Here is a 19,788-nt window from a genome sequence, read left to right on the forward strand (position 1 = left end):
CGCCTTCTTGCTGCGAGTTGTTTTTGAGAAGTACTTAAAATTTTGAAGCAACTTTAGCCTAAAGGCTTCTGCAGAGCTTTATTATTAAAATGTAATACTATTTTCATTCATGCAAACTGCGTCAAAAGACAAACAGCAGCATCTGAAAGACAAACATCTATGAGTGCATGAAGACAGCAGTGGTCTATATCTGTCTGAAAATTGCTCTCCAGTCACTGCTGAGACTCCTCCAGCAGAGTGCTCATAAACGGCTGACAGTTGTTTGGTTTCTCCTTCCGCCCTTGGAAGTCTGTATTTATCACTTCAGCAGGCTCTTCAAAAAAAAAAAAAAAAATCTTAACTGAAGCCTGTGTGGCAGCCTGAGGATTCAGTCAAACATTTTTCCATCTACCACCCCAGCAAAGTTTTTCTTTTTTCTACCCAAGGCGTCGTATACATTTACCCTGCCATATAAAGACATTAATGCAACACAAGTCCCTGTTTATAAATTAGCTCATAACGTTGTCGGCCAGACATCTATAGAAACATGTTTCTTCTACTTTTCTGTCCTCTCATGCCTCCTCAGATTTATCCTAAAGCGCTTTTATTATACTCTTTTGTCATTTAATCAGAAATTAATCAGAGCCTCGCTCGTGACCTCCTCAGAATCAGCTGAGTTTTTTGTATCTACAAAAACTTCAGTATATTTATTGAAGCCCTGCAAAGTTGTACCTTCATATTGTGAATATTTTCAGAGTTACATCCTCTTAAAGTACTTAGTAGTTGGTCCAAATCTTGCACCATCTATCATACATGCTGATGGGAACCAGTGTTTGTTTCTAGACTCTGTTTTATACACATTAAACTGCTGCAGTTTTGCTGTTGAAACTATGATATACCCCATAATATTGATGTTCAAAGTTGGTTATAGAGAAAATTAACAAAAAAAACCAAAACAGGTTTAGTCTTTAGACTGTGACACCTAGAGTGGATGTAAAATTGATTTTAATAGAGTTCAAATGTATTTTTAAGCCTCTAAAATTCCCTACGTCTATACCCTGTACTTATGAGGCTATGAGGCTCAGAAATGGTGTAAAAAGTAAACTTTAATTATGTAATTTTGGCCCACTTCTGTGTGCTTCAAAGGCCTGTAATTCTGGAAATAATCATATCATGAAGGTAAAACTTTGCAAGGCTAAAGTTATTGTATATGCAAAAAAACAGCACATTCTGTGGTGGTCAGAGAGGAGCTCTTTTCCGATGTAGCTGATTTTATAGCATCGTCACAATACGTTTGGTTTTAGTGCTGTATGTGAAAATGGAGTTCCAAAGTAGCTTGGTTCTGTCCTCACTGTAGGAGGAGAGAACCCCATGAGCTGTCTCACCATGAAGGGAAGAACGGGTCTTCTTCTCTTCGGCCTCACAGCAGCTTCATATTTCTGTGCCGTCGCTGCTCAGGCAACAGGTGAGTGCTTAACATGTCAAGTTGTGTTTTTGAAATTTGAAGTACTGTATGTATGAGGTATTGGTGTGTTTTTTGCTTTGGAGTTTTGTTTCCTGTTCACTTTCACATTTTACAAAAATGTCAGTGAACATCACAGCTGGTGAAACTTAAGCTATGGAAAGCTATTGGTTCATAAATGCTAATTAGCTCGTCACAGTTACACATGTGAACAAAATTGTTGGTACGACTCGGTTAATGAAAGAAAACCCACAATGGTCACAGAAATAACTTGAATCTGACAAAAGCAATAATAAATAAAAATTCTATGAAAATTAAGCTGTGAAAATCAGACATTGCTTTTGAACCGTGGTTCAACAGAATTATTTTTTAAAAATAAACTCATGAAACTAGGCCTGGACAAAAATGATGGTACCCTTAACTTAATATTTTGTTGCACAACCTTTTGAGGCCATCACTGCAATCAAACGATTTCTGTAACTGTCAATGAGACTTGTGCACCTCTCAGCAGGTATTTTGACCCACTCCTCATGAGCAGACTGCTCCAGTTGTCTCAGGTTTGAAGGGTGCCTTCTCCAGACGACATGTTTCAGCTCCTTCCACAGATGCTCAATAGCAGGGTGGGCAACCCGCGGCTCCGGAGCCACATGAGGCTCTTTCGTACCTCTGCTGCGGCTCCTTGTGGCTTTGGAAAATAAATAATGAGTATCTAATTAAAATTTATTTTATTTTAGTTCTTTACTTTTAAAAATGTAATTCTACATTTGAAGATTATAGCTTGTAACATTTTTAATTTTTTTTGTTGCTCAAATTATGCATCACACTCACCGATGCGCAGCGCGACACCCACAGTGTTACCAACTTGGTGACTTTCTCGCTAAATCTGGGGACTTTCCAAATCCACTTGGCGACTTTTTTTTTTGTCAAAAGTGACTAGGGACAAATCTAGCGACTGCTTCTTGCGTTACTGGAGACTGTTTTGGTGTTTTGGAAACTCTGACGTGAAAACACGTGTCGGTCTGCAGGTCCTGTCCTCAGAGAGCGGCCGTGCTGCCGTGAGCTCCTCCCGTCCCAAAGCGCTCACAGTCGGTCAGGAGTCTGGTCCAGTGACGTGCGGTCAGGGGAGACATCATGGAAAGAAAAAAAATACATAATGATGAAATAACTTAAATGCTTATATTGATCCAATGATTTGTACTATAAAGTATTTATTTTTCATTTAGCCTCGTCAGTTTTGACGATTTTTAAATTCAAACTAGCTGAATTTTTGTAATTTCCCATTCAAATGCTTGGAAGAGAAGCCGGTGAGGCAGCGGTGACCTGAGCCGCACTTGGATTGCGCAATCCCTCACTGCGCAAACTGCCATGCATAGACTGTCACTGCAGGCAGCCAGTGAAGTGAGGGATTGCGCAATCCAAGTGAGGCAGCAGGCTAAGCCTCCCTACCTGCTGGCTGCCTGCAGTGACAGCGTGCTGCTGTCTGGATGTNCTACCTGCTGGCTGCCTGCAGTGACAGCGTGCTGCTGTCTGGATGTCGTCAATAACATGGTTGAAACACATTTAATATATGAACTGATGCTCCATAGTTCAGCTGATGTATATAATAATGAACAGTGTTTTTTGTTACCAACTGTATGTGTAACGTGTTTCGTGTGCTGAGCGATCATAACCGGCTGAAAAGAGGTTCCAGGTGAGGCAGGCAGTTCTCTGGCCTCATGGCAGGGGGCGCTCTGATCCCAGACATGCTTCTTGTGACTCTGTGGCTGCAGAGCAAGTGACAGCAAACTAGACAGGTACAATATACAGTTAGCAAGTCAAGTGCAGCGAAGGAAGATAAGGAGATTTTTACAAAAAAGTAACAGTTTTTTTGTCCAGAAGGAGCGGAGCATGGACTTCACTTAAAGGTAAAGGTAAGACCGCAATAACTTTAAAAAAAAAAAAAGAAACATATGTTTTGTGGGCTACCGCTTGTATGTGTAAAGAATGCAGATATGAAACATAACCTGTAAACTGCTGCCAATCAAATGGCAAATCTGCTGCTGTGTAGAGTGCATATGTTTGTAAATCAGATTCTGATGAAGTCGGTGCCTCACCAGCCATGAACCTCACCGCAGGTCACTGGTCTGGTCAGCAGTCCAGCTACAGTCAGCAGGCCGACCACACGCTGTTCTGCTTTGCTGCAGGTGGAACATTTAAGTTCGGCTTTTTGTTTCATATAAACGAGGAGGACTCAAACAGACACTGACTATTTTATTTCAAAGTAACCTTCAAACCCAGCGTCTTTTTTTTGGGCGGTCAAAATGTTTTTGTTGCAGAAATTGAATTTCGTTTTCTCTGCAGCAGTTCATTGATTTCATAAATGCAACACACTATAGTTTTTTGTACATAGCATAAAGGTAACAAACAAACATATATCCAGTGTTGTCTTTATTTTAGATGTCAGAAGGGTTTTGTGGCTCCTGGTGTTTTCTTTTTTGTGGGAAACAGGTCCAAATGGCTCTTTGAGTGTTTAAGGTTGCCGACCCCTGTTCAGTAGGATTTAGATCAGGGCTCATAGAAGGCCACTTCAGAACAGTCCAATGTTTTCCTTGTAGCCATTCTTGGGTGTTTCTAGCTGTGTGTTTTGGATCATTATCCTGTTACCAGACCCATGACCTGCAACTGAGACCAAGCTTTCTGACACTGGACAGCACATTTCTCTTTAGAATACCTTGATAGTCTTGAGATTTCATTGTACCCTGCACAGATTCAATACACCCTGTGCCAGATACAGCAAAGCAGCCCCAGAACATATCAGAGCCTCCTCCATGTTTCACAGTAGGGACAGTGTTCTTTTCTGGATATGTTTCATTTTTGCGTCTGTGAACATAGAGCTGATGTTCCAGTTTTGTCTCGTCTGTCCATGGGACATTCTCCCAGAAGCTTTGTGGCTTGTCAACATGCAGTTTGGCAAATTCCAGTCTGGCTTTTTTTCTGATTTGTTTTCAACAACGGTGTCCTCCTTGGTCGTCTCCCATGAAGTCCACTTTGGCTCAAACAACGACGGATGGTGCGATCTGACATTGCTGTACCTTGACCTTGGAGTTCACCTTTAATGTCTTTAGAGGTTGTTCTGGGTTCTTTCGTCACCATTCGTATTATCCGTCTCTTCCATTTCTCATAAATTTTCCTCCTGCGGCCACGTCCAGGAAGGTTGGCTACAGTCCCATGGATCTTAAATTTCTGAATAATGTGTGCAACTGTAGCCACAGGAACATCAAGCTGCTTGGAGATGGTCTTATAGCCTTTACCTTTAACATACTTGTCTATGATGTTCTTTCTAATCTCCTGAGACAACTCTCTCCTCCTTCACTTCCTCTGGTCCATGTTTAGTGTGGTAAACACCATGTCACCAAACAGCACAGTGACTACTTGTAAACCTATAAATAGGCCAACTGACTGATTACAAGTTTGTAGACATCTGTGATGCTAATTAGAGGACACACCTTGATTGAACATGTCCCTATGGTCACATTATTTTCAATCTTTTCTAGTGGCACCATCATTGCTTAATTTTCATAGAATTTTTGTTTGTCATTACTTTTGTCAGATTCAAGTTATTTCTGTGACCGTTGTGGGTTTAATAAAGAAAGAAAATGTGCCTTTCAGACCTACTGACGGGATTTGGGGATCAGAGGTCAATAGATATCATGGCCTTTAATGTGATTTTTCAACCCTATATATATATGTTGTAAAATCTGTGATGAAAATGCAGTTCTGATGTTTTTCTTGCGTCTCCAGAGTGTGAAAATGCCACTGTGGGCGACATTGTCTTCCTGGTCGACGGCTCCTCGAGCATCACAGACAAAAGCTTTCAGGAGGTCCGCACATTCCTGAGCAACATCATCATGAGTTTGGACATCGGCCCCAACAAAGTTCGGATCGGCTTGGCCCAATTCAGCGATACTTTTCACCGGGAGTTCCTGCTGAAGGACCACACGAACCAGCAGTCCTTGCTGAATGCAGTGAGGCAAGTCCCCTACCGGAAAGGCGGCACGCTAACGGGAAACGCCCTGGACATGCTCCGGAAGCAGTACTTCACTGAACAGGCCGGGAGCCGAGCCAAGCAGCGGGTGCCGCAGATTGCTGTGGTCATCACAGACGGAGACTCTGTGGATGACATATCAAAACCCAGCAAGCAGCTGAGGGAGCACGGCGTCCTGTTGTTCGCCATCGGAGTGGGACGAATCAAGGAGGAGGAGCTTAAGAAACTCGCGAGCCATCCGCGTTTCAGCCTCAGCATCGACAGCTATGACACTCTGCAGAGGCTGACCGGTAGAATGCTGGAAACTGTGTGCGACTCCATAGAGAAACAGCAGCAAGGTAAGTGCTCATTCATAGAGTTAACGTTTTCATTTGGACACCAGCTTTTCAGGAAAAATCACTGACCAGTTTTGAAATGCAGAAAAGTCGAGAGCATCTGTGGAAGTTTGGTTGTGATCATCCCACCTTGCCTTTAACCTCTACAGTCCACCAGGGCTGCCAATAACAATTACCCTTCTATCCATTAATCTGAACAAAAATAATCTAAACAACTATTTTCCCTTCAAAAAAAGCAAAATTATCGCATCATTTAAATTTCTTTCATTTTGACCCACTGGATGTCATCGTGCAATTGAGTATAGTACAAAATGGAAACATGGTTTACATAATAAAGCTCTAAACAGAGGAGTTAAACTGCTAACATGACAAAAAAAAAAATCAATTAAAAACTGAACTTGTTGCTTGAATTAATAATGCAACTCCAAAAGAATAAGTTTTTATTGAAGCCTGTCACAAAATGAAAAAGGACAGAATTACAGCAACTCCTTTCCTATATATTGCACAGCAGGCACCTTTAACTCATGTGTTTGGTGAGTTTGTCAGACGAGAATGATCATTGACAGCATGTAGCCTGAATGAGCTGCCTTTGAATCGCTGTTTCATACTCGTTCTGCTGTCTGACAACACAAACAGAAGGTTCTGTCAGTAAGAACAGCGTTTTTGGGAGTTCAGTTTATGTGAGCACAGAGAGCCCGAGAGAAGCTAACAGATGTAAAGTGTGTTTTCTGTTCTGGTGTTAGTGATGCTGTGGTCTGACATCCAAAGTCCGCTCAGTGTACAAACCGCGCTCTTTTTCTGCCATCATTTGAAGAACTCCCTGAACCGAGTCGGGTTTAGCTGTAGCTGCCATTTTGTAAAACCCAAACAAAGACTGAAGCCAAAAACCGCTGACGTCATGAATTTGAAAAGTATATTGTGATACGGAAGACAAACATTTCTTCGGATGAGTTGAAGAATTTTGATAATTAAAAATACTGTCTGCTGATTATGTCGGCTAATTGCGGCAGCCCAACAGTCTGCTCCATGTTCTGTTTACTGCATGTCAGATCCGCAGTGCTTGTTCAAAGCTATTCCTGTCAGCATTTCTAGACAGGGTTGATTCCTAGTAAGTACAAGTGTAGGTGTAGCTATGATATTTGTTTTGTTTAATTCCAAAAGCTAGTTTGTACAAAGTTAAGTTCAAGTCCAAGTTTAGCCTTAATAGTCAAATTGGTAAGGTTTAGCCCACACTGATTAAAACAAATGTGGTCTTATTTTGTATTGTTGTTAGAGAAGGTAGTAGCTAACATTCCCAATATGTAATCTAAGTCACAATCATTCCTAAATAAAAAGTATATTAACCAATAACAAGCAATATTTAAACTTGTTAGGTTAATTTATAATGCCAGTGATGTTCTTTGATTCTACAAACTGGAAGATATTCTTAGTCTACACCTGGAAAAGAAAACAGTCACGTGAAGAATGAAAAATGACTGCTGTAGTTAACTTAAGCTGCTAATCGACCTGCTTTTAGATCACCTGTAATATGTGCAATGTGGCTGAAGCTATTTTCATGCTTTTATTTAGTACTTCTCAATTTTTTTGTCTAACTTTTCGTGAGTACTCTAAGTTTCAGTTACTAAGACAATTTGTGGACATTATTTACAGTTTTGGCCTGTTTTGGTTTTTTTTGGTTGTTTTTTTTTTGTTTTTTTTTGCAACCAACATATAAATTAGTACTTTTTTTCTGTGATTTTAGTAGATATAATCTGCAAATGAACACCTAAGTGTTAAAAAAAAAAACTGTAAAAAGTCTGTTGAAAAATTCTCTTTGTTTTAGAAGTTTGGCCAGAACTGTTGGTTCACCAACTGTTTTACTGCTCTTGGTGTACCGACCCTCCTGGGCTAATGAGACTTGCTGCAATTAAATGCTTTTGTTTCTGCCTTCTTTCAGTTTTGGCGGACAAGTTTAAAGATATGTTCTTCTTGGTGGACAGCAGCATGACTCAAGAGAAATTCGCGCTGTTCAGGACAGACTTTATCAAAATGATAGCATCGGAGCGGAACAACATTGGACCATCGGCCAATCGTGTTGGTTTGGCACAGTTCACTCAGGATGTCAGGCTCGAATTTCGGCTGAATTCTTTTAAAACCAAACAGGAGATGATGCCACCTGCCCGACGTTTCCGACTGCGGCCACAACTAGACCAACAGGGGAACGTGAGCGCCGCCATGGAGGAAGCCAGGGCTCGCTTCTTCAGCGCAGAGGCAGGCGGTCGGGCGGAGCTGGGCAGCCAGCAGTTTTTGGTCGTTGTGCTTGCAGAAGATCCTCCAAAAAGTGATCCTGTGTATAGCATTGCTGAGAAACTCAAACTAGACGGAGTGATTATTGTGGGGATGAGCGCAGGTGCCTCATTGGACGCACTGGACCGTTTCTCCACCAAGAGTTATGCATTCGATTCTATTAACTTTGATGTGCTGAAACATTTCCTCATAGGCAAGAGAGAGGACCAAGGTCCTGGAGGTGAGAACCGTTTATTATTGTCATCAGTTACTGTAGACACAATGACATGACTATTAGCAGCATTACTGTAATAGTAAACTATTTAAATTTCTCTTTTTAAGCCTCTGAACCCCGAGCAGTTTCTGGGTGTTTTTTTGCTTCTGTCTCATTTTGACCTCACGGTGGGCTCATTTTTTTTACTGTAATATAATTTAGCTCTATGGAACCAGCCGAACCATGGCTAGAGGAAGAGAGAACTAAGAAAAATGTCTTATGTGCAGTATGACACAGTTGAGATAATAGAAATCATACAAAATAAACACAAAAGTTGAAGATCTATGTTTATTTTTTTTTTTTTTAAATAAAATGCAATCAGCAGGTCCACAGGTGTGACCAACACTGGAACAATGCTGTAAATGTTTAACTATTTACATTTGTAATTTGTCTTCACACTTTTTTTTTTTTCGCTCTCTGCTCTGTAGAAACACTGCCTACAGTTCACCTGAAAAAAATGAATTTTCCCACTGTGGTAGAAGTCAGTCGTGGAGAATCAGTGGTGCTGAGAGGCTCAAAATGTACATTTTTTACAGGCTCTTTTTAGAGCAAACCAGAATTTTTTGTTAATTACTCATGTGAAATAAAGAGTTTTTTTATTTATTTTTTATTTTTATTTTTTTAATATCATGATTTTAAGCTTAGATTGTGTTTTTGTTTTTGTTTTTCAAACTGGATGGCATGTGAAATGTCATACACAGCTACTTAGATAACTGCTTGAAAGTGGAAAACCTGACGATTTGTTCTGTTTTTTACAATTTCTGTCACTGACAAATGGTGTAATTCTTCTGATTTAGAAAAAAAAAAAAACCCAAAAAACAATAACAACAAAAAAAAAACCTCATTCTTTTCTAACCCAGGATTCAGAGGCTTAAACTGTTTGTTTTTTTGTTCTTATTGTCCACTGACATGTTGAGGTTTTTCAAATTCTTTAAGTGGGAGTCAAAAATCTTGAAAGTTGAAAAAAAAAAATGTAAAAATCACAAATCCACATATGAAAAAGACCCCTATTTGGTTTTCTACCATTTTTTATTGAAATCCAGTATATTTCATTCAGCGAAGTTTAGTTTAATTCAAAATACACGATTATGTACCTCCAGAGGAAACCCACAGTAGAGAGTTTGCAAATGAAGCACACATAGATCAATCAGCTGCACACATAAAACAATCCAGAACTGCAGATTTAGAAGCTGTTGAACACACAACAAAGCATAAAAATGCATCAGTAACACTGGCTTTGCATTTGATTCAGTGGTCTCATTCACTCCAACCCAAGTGGATCCCGTTGCTGAAGGTAAGAACGTTTATCATTGTCATCAGTTGATTTAGAGAATAAAATAACTGTTAGAATCATTACAATAATAATTAACTATTTGCATTTGTTTGTTTGTTTGTTTCTTAACTCTCTGAACTCTGAGCAGTTTCTGGATGCGTTTTCCTCCTGTCAAATTTTTTTGTCACATTGGGCTAATTTTTAACTGTAATAGAAAGTCCTGCACCTCGATGGTGACAACACAACCATGACTAGAAAGAGACAGAACTCAGAAAAGTCTTCTGTGCAGTATGACTAAGCAAAAAGAAAAAAAACAAGAAAAAAAAAAGAATTTGTCTAAATAATTATTTTACAAAAGTGGAAAAAAAACCTAAAACCAACATTTTTCCACAGGTGTTACCAGTACTCTACAAACTCTCCACTCTAGTTGACATATCAGTTGTTGAAAGATTTTCACCAGAGTTTCACCATGCTGTTTATGAGCCATGCTGTATTTATTTTATTGATATAGTACATTTAATTTTCCTCTCAGTCTTTCTTGTCGTCTCCTCTCTGCTCTGTGGAAACACCGCCTGCAGTTCACCTGAAAACTCTCTAAACATTTGTCGCCGGCCTGTTGGTCTCAGCTGAGTCAGTCATGGCTTCACAGTTGGAGCTCAGTATTCTTTGTTTATTACAAGTTGTGGTTAGAACAAAAAAGTAGTTTTTGACTCATTATTCAGTCAGACACTTGGAGTACCATGATTTTGATGAACTGTCAGAATTTTAAAATACATCAGGCGTGATTAGTTTAAGGACCATGGGAAATGTGAAAATCCAGAGATAATTCCTGTTTTTATTCTGTTGCCATAAATGAAAGCAAAGCAAAAATAATGGGAAAAAAATGAATTAACACGTCCAACATTTTCCCAAATGTCCACAAGTGTTATTAACACTGGAAAAAGATGGTGACATCAAATATATCTATACACACTATAAACTGTAAATATTTTACCAACTGAACTTTTTTAAATATGTAAAATACATCTGTAACACAACAGCAATGGTAAATATTACAATTTACTGTTGGTCACAGCTTCTCAGTTATGAATATTTTTTTTTAATTTTTTACGGGATCTGTTTTTGGGTATTTTTTATTTTATTTTGTTTTATTTTATTTTCAATTTTGATAGTGAAGAATGAAGTGATTTTTTTTGGTGAAAGCTAACAATTTCACGCTTAGATCAGGTCCGTTTTATCCATAGAACCATATGACACATATGATACATTCAAGGACTGTTTTAAAGTTATAAGTCAAAAGTTTCTGGCTGACAACTGGTGTCATTTTGCCAATTAAAGAAAAAGAAATGTTACATTTTGAGGTTTGTGGTGTCATAATCAGTTTTCTATTTTTTCTTGACTGATATTCAGCATATTTATTTGAATTAAGTTCAATTTAATTCAAAATCCAATCTTTGTACTTTGAGAGAAAACTTATGAAATATCACAATTTTAAGCTTTAATTGGTTAATTTTCTCACCAGAACTACACATCACATTTTTAACAAAAACGTGCCTTTCAAACCTGCCAGCAGGTTTCAGAGTTCAGAGGGTTAACACCAGCTTTTAAACAGCTGTAAGTACAATAACATGTTTTCATGACTCTTGAGACTCTGTAATACATAGTAAGTATTTCTATGGTGTCTAAAAGGTGAAGAAGCAGATCGCTAACTAATGAAACTCCTTTCACAGATTGCAAAGGAGCCAACGTGGCAGACATCGTGTTTATTGTCGATGAGTCTGGAAGCATCACAGAGACCAACTTCCAGCTGGTGCGCATTTTCTTACACTCGATCATCAGCGGCCTGGATGTCAGTCTGGCCCGAGTCCGAGTGGGCATCGTTACGTACAACACAATGCAGACAGCGCACGTCTACCTCAACACTTTCGATTCCAAGGCTGAAATTCTGCAGTTCGTCAACATCATGCCTTACAATGGAGGTGGAACAAACACTGGAGCAGCCCTGACGTTCACCCTGGATAACCTGTTCAAACAGGGCAGCAGGAAGGGCGTCCAGAAGGTGGCGGTGGTGATCACAGACGGTCAGTCCCAGGACGACGTCAGCATCCCGGCAGCCAATCTCCGTCGGGCTGGGGTCACAGTTTATGCCGTAGGAATCAAAGATGCCGTCGAAGCAGAGTTGATTGAGATGGCGACTGATCCCCCCAGCAGGCATGTGTTCACTGTGGAGAACTTCCACAAACTGAAACCGTTGCAGCTGAGCCTGCAGAGGAGCCTCTGTACTAACATCATTCAGAACGCAGTCACAGGCAATGAAGGCAAAACAGACGTCAAAGAAGGTTTGGAGCAGTGTTTTTATTTTTCAAAGTCAAAAGTATTACTGGTCCTTGTGATGTTGTGTAATGTTATATAGTCCTCAAAGGTTTTGGTACCCAAAAAGAACAACAAAAGCCATAAAGTCCAGAAATTTTCATGTTCTAGTTCATTGTAAGCAGCCTCGACCACAGAGAGACAGAATCAAATACAAAGATGTGAAAAATAAATACGAGCAGATGCTAGTTCAATGCAAACAGAAAAAAATCCTGTTTCTGACACAAGAAAGGCTTACTGTTCTCCAAATTGCTGCAAAGAGACACAAAACAATGACAAAGAGATGCAAAATGCAAAATTAAAACTGACTAAACTAGATGCAAAAGGCACACACACACACACACACACACACACACACACAAAATCAATAAAAACAGAGAAAAAGCAAGAGCAAAGACACAAGGTTACTCCAAACAAATGCCAAGAGCCACAACACGATGACAAAAAGAGACAAACTACAAAGGCACACAAAAAGAGACGGAAATCAACCTCAGAGAGTAAACCAAATACAGAATCACACAATGAACACAAAGAGTTACTAATTCAATGCAAACAGAGATAAAACCACCTGTTAAATGCACAAAAGGACCAATAGATGCAAAATGGCAGCAGAGCCACAAACCAATCAAAAAGAGATGTAGAATGAACACATTAATGCAAAATGACTGCAAACAAAAACATAAAATGATTAAATGAGATACAAAATGGACACAAACAAATGCAAAGTCAATGCAGAGACAAAACAGCAAAGACATGCAAAGTCACTCAAAACAAACACCAAGAGCCAAAAGACTGTGACAAAGTGGGACAGCCCACTGCAAAGAAGCACAAAAAGATCAAAAAGTGACACAAAACAACCACAATTGATGCAAAATGAACATAAAGACACACATAATGAGCAAAAAGAGATTTAAACTGACTAAACTATTAACTACACATCAATACAAACAGAGAAAAACAAGAGCAAAGACATGAGGTTACTCCAAACAAACATCAGGAGCCACAAAGTGGTGGTAAAGACCTGAGAGACACAAAACTGAGCAGAGAGAGACAGAACTAAATACAAAGAGACACAAAATGAACACAAACCCATGTGTGTTCAGTGCAAACAGAAAAGGATCACCTCTTAGACACAGAAGGACTAGTATTCCAAAACGGCTGCAAAATGAGCACAAAGATGCAAAAAAGGACAAGAAGGAGACACAAAGACGACAGTCCAACATTTCCTTTGATTCTCTGCAGCCCTGGTTACCTGGACTGAAACATTTGCCAGTGTTTGAGTGTTGATATTAAGCTTTCCTTTGCTTTGATGTGCAGAAAGAACTAACTTTGTGTTTCTTTCCAGCTTGTGAACAAAAGGACGAAGCAGACATTTACTTCCTCTTAGATGAGTCCTCTAGCATTCATCCATTAGACTTTAAGGAAATGCAGAAGTTCATCATTGAGTTTCTTCAAATCTTTCATATCGGGCCACAGAATGTTCGCATGGGGATTGCGAAATACTCAACTCATCCTTCTCTAGAATTTGACCTGACAAGGTACTCGGATGCTGAGAAGATGAAGGCAGCTGTGAGGGCAATGAAACATGCAGGAGGTAACACGTACACAGGAGAAGCACTGTCGTTCATGTTCAAGTATTTTGAGGAAGCAAGCAAATCACGTGTTTCCAAAGTCCCCAAATACCTGATCGTCATCACCGATGGAGAATCTGCAGATGAAGTCAGAGCTCCTGCAGAAAAACTAAGGGCACAAGACATCACCATCTATGCCATTGGGGTGAAGAATTCAAACCAAACTCAGCTGAATGAGATTGCAGGTGATCCCAAGAGGACTTTCCATGTCAATAATTTTGATGCGCTGAAGTCCATCAACAATGGCATCATCACAGACATCTGTTCTCCAGACGGTGAGGGAAGAGGCTGCACTTTTAGTGTCATATCTGGCTTATACAGCATGCAGCAGAAGTAAGTACACCCCTGTGTAATATCACATAAATGTCACCTGATTCTAAACTGTGTCACCTCTCAAAAACTGCATTTTTTCTTTCTAAGTTGAACAACAAAATATTTCCTCCGGTAACAAAGACACGCTGTGGAAAGAGCTGATTCCTGAAACTAAACTGAGTCCTCCAGTGATTTCCAATCAGCCTAACTGCATGAACATGGTTCTAAACGGAGCCGTGACCAGCAGAAGTTTCCCAGTTTTGGACCTATGGTCTGTGTCCAACTGCATGCCTACACATGACACCACATTGAAAAGAATTGAACAGAGGAGCTGCAAAATCTGACTGTGAGACTTCCAAGAGAAGGAAAAGGATCTAGGAAGATGGTTGAGCAACTAAAAATCTGTGAATCACAGTTGCAGCAGTAATCAGGAGATAAAGAAGGAGCCATAGTAGCCCTAATCAGAGCTGCAGTGGTCGACCTCCGACAATGACTCCAGACTTTAAACTACTTTCACAATCTGGTTGCAAAAAACAGACAACAGCTGCTTCAGACTTGACTGAGGGGTTTCTGTGAAGCTCAGACAGTGTGAAGGACACTTTATACTATCAACCTCTGAGACTTCGCTAAAAAACATGAAAAGAAGCCTGAAGCATGTTAGGAGCACATTCTTTGGTCAGATGAGATAAATTTGTTGGGTTCAGATGGAGTCCAACATGTTTGGTGGGAACCTGAGCAGGACTACGACAGTAAGCACGTAGACCTGACAGTGAAGCACAGAGGTGGGAGTGTGACGATATGAGGCAGCATTAGCGCAAAAGGAGTTGGGGAGATGACATTTATAGATGCATCATGAATGTCTGGTAAACCAAGACACTGGCTAACAAGATGAATCCCAGTCTGCCAAAGCTTGATCACCAAAGAGTTTCTACACAAGAATAAAGTGAAAACCCAAATGTCCAAAATGACTTAAAATATGTACACAGTGACTCAAAACTAGTGGTGAGACACGATTTAAAATATAATCGAATTAAGTAAAGGCTTTGTAATAATTAATCGTATTTTTATCAAACAGCAATATTTGACATAATAAGCAAAGTTTTTCATTTCAAATAAATTTTGGTTGGCGATTCATATACGTGGATGTAAACAACACAAATGTTTATTTTTCATCTATATTTATCCATGCATTTTTCAACTGTCTATTGCATTCACAGATTAGTGCAAACTCAAAGTGCATTTATAGCTATTGTAGTCCACATTTTAAGACTATTTGTCTTACATCTCTTTGTTGCACAATTTGCACACAACCTTGTGCTCCTGTCCAAGCTGCCTCATGCTACATGTCCACAGGATCTGTCTATTTCTGTCTTCTCATTCATTGTGTAGTGAAACGCCCCACGTCGTGTTCTGGAGCATCGCAAGGAGTTTCAAGCGACGAGGCGTAGCGTTGCCTGCAGCTTATCTGCATAGAGTAGGCTTGACTTCAAGCTTTATGCAAATTTTGGCTAAATCTCCCCTGTGGACACGTAGCATTAGGCCTTGATAAGAATTTTATGTTTTTTCCCGCCCAACAAACCAAGCAATGCGGTCTCGTCTTCCATCACTGTTCACCAAACTTTCTCGTGCGCTGACGTCACTCAATGCATCTTGTCTATCTACTTTGCAGCTGGCAAAGGAACTTTAGGTGCATTACCGCCACCTACCGGCTGGAGTGTGTGCATCAGTGTTGCCGGTGCCAGAAATTAGGGAACTGAGAAAGGTGCAATCAGATGCATTAGGTTTTTTTTTTTACACGTCAAATTCAACAGATTCAATTAATGCATTGAAGTCCCAGCCCTATTCAAAACATATCCAAAATGACTCAGAAAATGTGTCCTAAACAACTTGAAATTTGCCCAAAATGACTTAAAACTTGTCCAATATGACTGGAAATTTGTCCAAAATAATCTGAAACTTGTCTAAAATAACTGATTGCCCAGAATATCCTGAACCTTATCCAAAATTCAACAAAATTTATTGTAAACAAAACTGTCCAAAATTGCTCAGTTTGTCAAAGAAAGTTGAAATTTGGCCCAAACACACTACAAATGGTCCTAAATGTCTGAAATTTTCTGAAAAGTATTGACATAATTAAAAATGTGTCTAACATAATGCAAAATTCTTCCAAAATTTGTTGCAGAATTACTGGAATCTTGTCCAATATGACTCAAAACCTGTCCAGAATGACATAAAACTGTCCAAAATGACTGGAAGTTTGTCCAAAATAGCCTGAAATGTCTTCAGAATGACTCAAAATGTATCCTGAAAGCTTTTTAAAAACTCTCCAAATGATTCAGTTTGTTTGAATAACTCAATTTTTTTCCCAAATGAGTCTAAAATTAAAATATTATTAAATGACTTGAAAACATTTCCAAACTGACTCTAAGTTGTCCAAATATGAGGATATGGGGTCTGACTGGATTCAAATAGAACGCCTTTGGAGTATTTTACAGGTAGAGCAACACATCCCAAACAGGATTGAGTTTGTCACCAAAAAACTTAGAAGTGAACATTTGAAGTATTGGAAAAATTAAAGATTTAAATTTTAACAATAAAAGGCATGCAGACTTTTGTTGTAGTGAGTTCCTACTTTGGGACCTCTATTTTTAATGATATATCTAAACTTTTTAATTTGATATCAGAGGAAATACTCTCCTGTTGAACTTAGAAGTAATCTGAATACTGAGGGGTGACAGTTTTGAATCATTTGACATTCGTGTGATATTGCACAGGGGTGTCTTCACTGTATGTGGAAGCCCATGCTAACACCTCTATGTTCTGTGCCCACAGTTTGTAAGGACATACCAAGCGACGTATTTTTCCTAACTGACAGCTCCGAGAGCATCTCTGACGAGGACTTCCAGAAAATGAAAGATTTCATCAAGTCTGTCGTCAGCAAGTCCATGGTCGGGCCGAATGAAGTGCACGTCGGGCTCATGCAGTTCAGCACTGCTTTTCATCTGGAGTTCTCCCTCACAGGTTCCTACAGCAAAGACGAGATCGTGAAGAACATTGATAAGATGGAGCAGATGAACGAAGGCACACGCACGGGCCGGGCCATCAAAGAGGTGTCAAGGTATTTTGATGCAGCCTTCGGAGGGCGTCCTACCCTAAAGCAGAGGCTGGTGGTTATAACAGACGGTGAGGCCAAAGACGAGGTCTCGGGCCCTGCCGCCGCCCTGAGGAAAAAAGGTGTGGAGATCTACGCCATCGGAGTGGGGCAAACCAACAGCACCCAGCTGCGGGAGATCAGCGGTTCATGGAACCAGACCTTCATTCGGAGAAACTTTGATGCTTTGACGTTACTGGAGAGCCAGCTGGCTTTGAAGTTCTGTGATCCACGGAGAGGTGAGACAAGTCTGAAAAGGTGCTTCAGATTAACCAGACAATCAGTTTGTAGAAGCGTTAAGGCGGTATTTGTTTATGTGTGTCTATTATGACCAACTGTGGAAATCTAACAACAGGTAAAAGGAAATGGCAGTGTTTTTTATGGCTTCCCAATTACAACAACAAAAAGAAGAACAATGCACTATTTATTATGCAGTCAGAAAAGATGTTTTAAAAATGTGCTTTTTACTCTTTAAAAATGTAGACGGGCAATTTTTTTTACATTGTAAGGAACCCAAAAATGCAGAGGAAACACAGCTGTTTACACTGTGAGAAACAAAAAAATGCTGCTATTTTTATGTATTTTATTATGTGTTTTTATGATGCTTCAGTAGATAGGCTCTTCTTTACATCGTGCTGGTTTTAGCGTTGTCAGAAGCTGAAAATGTGCTTTGTAGACCAACATAAGGCCAAAAAATATGTTGTTTAAAGCAGCACCCCACCCGTTAAAATGCAAGTGAAACTGCTGTTTACACCATCAAAAAGAGAAAAAATGTTTTTAAGCTAACAAAAGCAGAAAGAATGTAAAAATAATATGGAACTTTTAAACCATCAAAAGGCTATAAAAATCCATTGTTGGAGGCAGTGCAGTTAAAACACTCCTTTTTATGCAGTCAAAAGCCAAACATAAAAACAAATAAAATCAACAAAACAGAAAAAAATGCAGCTTTTTAGTGCTATATCTGTGTCTTCAATATTTCTTTTTAAAGCGCTGCTGTGAACAAACAAAAAGATGCTGAAAAATTTTGCTTTGTATGTCTTCAAAAGCCAAGAAAATGCAGAAAAAAAGTGTTGTACACTGTCTGAAAAACTGCACTTTTTACTTTGCTTCAATTAAAACGTTGCATTTTTTTTCACCAAATGCTAAAAACAAACTTCGGTGTTATCTATCGAATAGGAAAAAGTGAAGAATAAGAAACGCTTTTTATCCTGTCAGAAGCCTAAAAAGCATAGAAAATACACACTTTATTCTGTCAAAAGCTGAAAAAAACTGCAGAAATGTAAAAGTTGCTGCTTACGCTGGCACTCTTTATCTGTTTATGCTGTCAAGATCCTAAATACATGCAGAAAAAACATATTTTACACTGTCAAAAAACAACCCGCAGCTTTTTACATCACTTTTGTATACATCGCCAAAAAGAAGAAAAACATGACAGAAATTATTTGTACTTTCTAAAATATTTGAGTGATCACAAATGTTTTTGTCAACATAAGAACTAATCAGCTCTTCATTCTTTTTTTCTTCATCTAGAGTGCAAGAGATCAGACACAGCTGACATTATTTTTCTGGTCGACGGCTCCGGAAGCATAGACAACGATGAGTTCAGAAGCATGCAAATCTTCATGAACTCTTTAGTGAATTACACCACCGTTGGCGAGACAAAGACACGCTTCGGGGTCATTGTGTACTCCAGCACAGCCGAATCCAAGTTTACTCTTAAGCAATACTACTCCAAAAGAGAAGTTATTCAAGCAATTGAAAAACTGTCGGCACCAGGTTTTAACACCAACACAGGCGAAGCCTTGGAGTATTCACTACCATACTTTAATGCTAACAATGGCGGACGGAGGGGAAACAAGGTGCCTCAGATTCTCATGGTGATCACAGACGGGGACGCCACCGATCGAGACAAACTGAAGCCGGCGTCCGATGAACTGCGAGCCAACGGCATCACCATCTTCAGCATCGGAGTGAAGGAGGCCAACAAGGAACAGCTGGAGATCATGGCTGGAGGCGACACATCCAAAGTGTTCTTTGTGAATGAATTTAATCAACTAGACACTCTGTACAAGAACATTTCTGAGGAGCTCTGCAACACCACTAAGCCACGTAAGAAGTGTTTGTAGTGCATCTATGGTGCCGACAGTTTGAATAGTTCAAAGTGCATCTTCTGGACTAAGCTTTCACCACAAATGAACATGTTACACACACATTTTTTACACATAAAGCTTGACAGTTACGATGGACTTTTCCTGAGTCTGTGAATCCCATAAAATCACAGTTTGCTGAACGGTAAAAGTTTCAGGTGGATAGATCAGAAACTCAGACTGCTTAAAAATCAATCACAGCCCTCTACCTGACCCCCACAGAATCCGCTGATTCTTTATCTTCAGTTACTTCAGTACATTTAATTACACATTTTGTACAAGTTTTAAATTGTTTGGGAAAAGTTTTCTGTTATTTTGGAAAAGTTTCAAGATATTTTCGACAAGTTTGGAATCATATCAGGCACATTTTGAGGCATGTCAGGGATTTTATTTATTTATTTTTTATTTTTTCATTTCAGACACTTTTTGGGTCATTTAGGCGAGTTTTGGACAATTTTTGAGACTCTTCACAAGTACAGGAGATTTACACATCACATTTTCTTGGGCTGAAAAACACACTTGAGCTCTGTTAAAAACTGCTACCAAATCAATTTTATATGCACTC

At 39.4% G+C, this 19,788-nt stretch overlaps 1 protein-coding gene across 1 annotated transcript in view; it reads left to right on the plus strand.

Annotated features, from left to right (window-relative positions):
• The window catches only part of LOC103374790 (collagen alpha-6(VI) chain-like), a 39,771-nt gene that overhangs the window by 1,639 nt on the left and 18,344 nt on the right, over positions 1 to 19,788 (plus strand). Inside the window, exons 2-9 of the mRNA XM_008304942.1 lie at positions 1,337 to 1,444; positions 5,222 to 5,803; positions 7,737 to 8,306; positions 9,592 to 9,633; positions 11,343 to 11,951; positions 13,328 to 13,888; positions 16,758 to 17,315; positions 18,607 to 19,185. Of these exons, the coding sequence (XP_008303164.1) occupies positions 1,351 to 1,444; positions 5,222 to 5,803; positions 7,737 to 8,306; positions 9,592 to 9,633; positions 11,343 to 11,951; positions 13,328 to 13,888; positions 16,758 to 17,315; positions 18,607 to 19,185 (3,595 nt within the window). The 5' untranslated portion in view covers positions 1,337 to 1,350. The remainder of the gene's footprint in view (positions 1 to 1,336; positions 1,445 to 5,221; positions 5,804 to 7,736; positions 8,307 to 9,591; positions 9,634 to 11,342; positions 11,952 to 13,327; positions 13,889 to 16,757; positions 17,316 to 18,606; positions 19,186 to 19,788) is intronic.

Source organism: Stegastes partitus, unplaced genomic scaffold (assembly GCF_000690725.1).
Source record: "Stegastes partitus isolate 25-593 unplaced genomic scaffold, Stegastes_partitus-1.0.2 Scaffold2356, whole genome shotgun sequence".
NCBI lineage: Eukaryota > Metazoa > Chordata > Actinopteri > Pomacentridae > Stegastes > Stegastes partitus.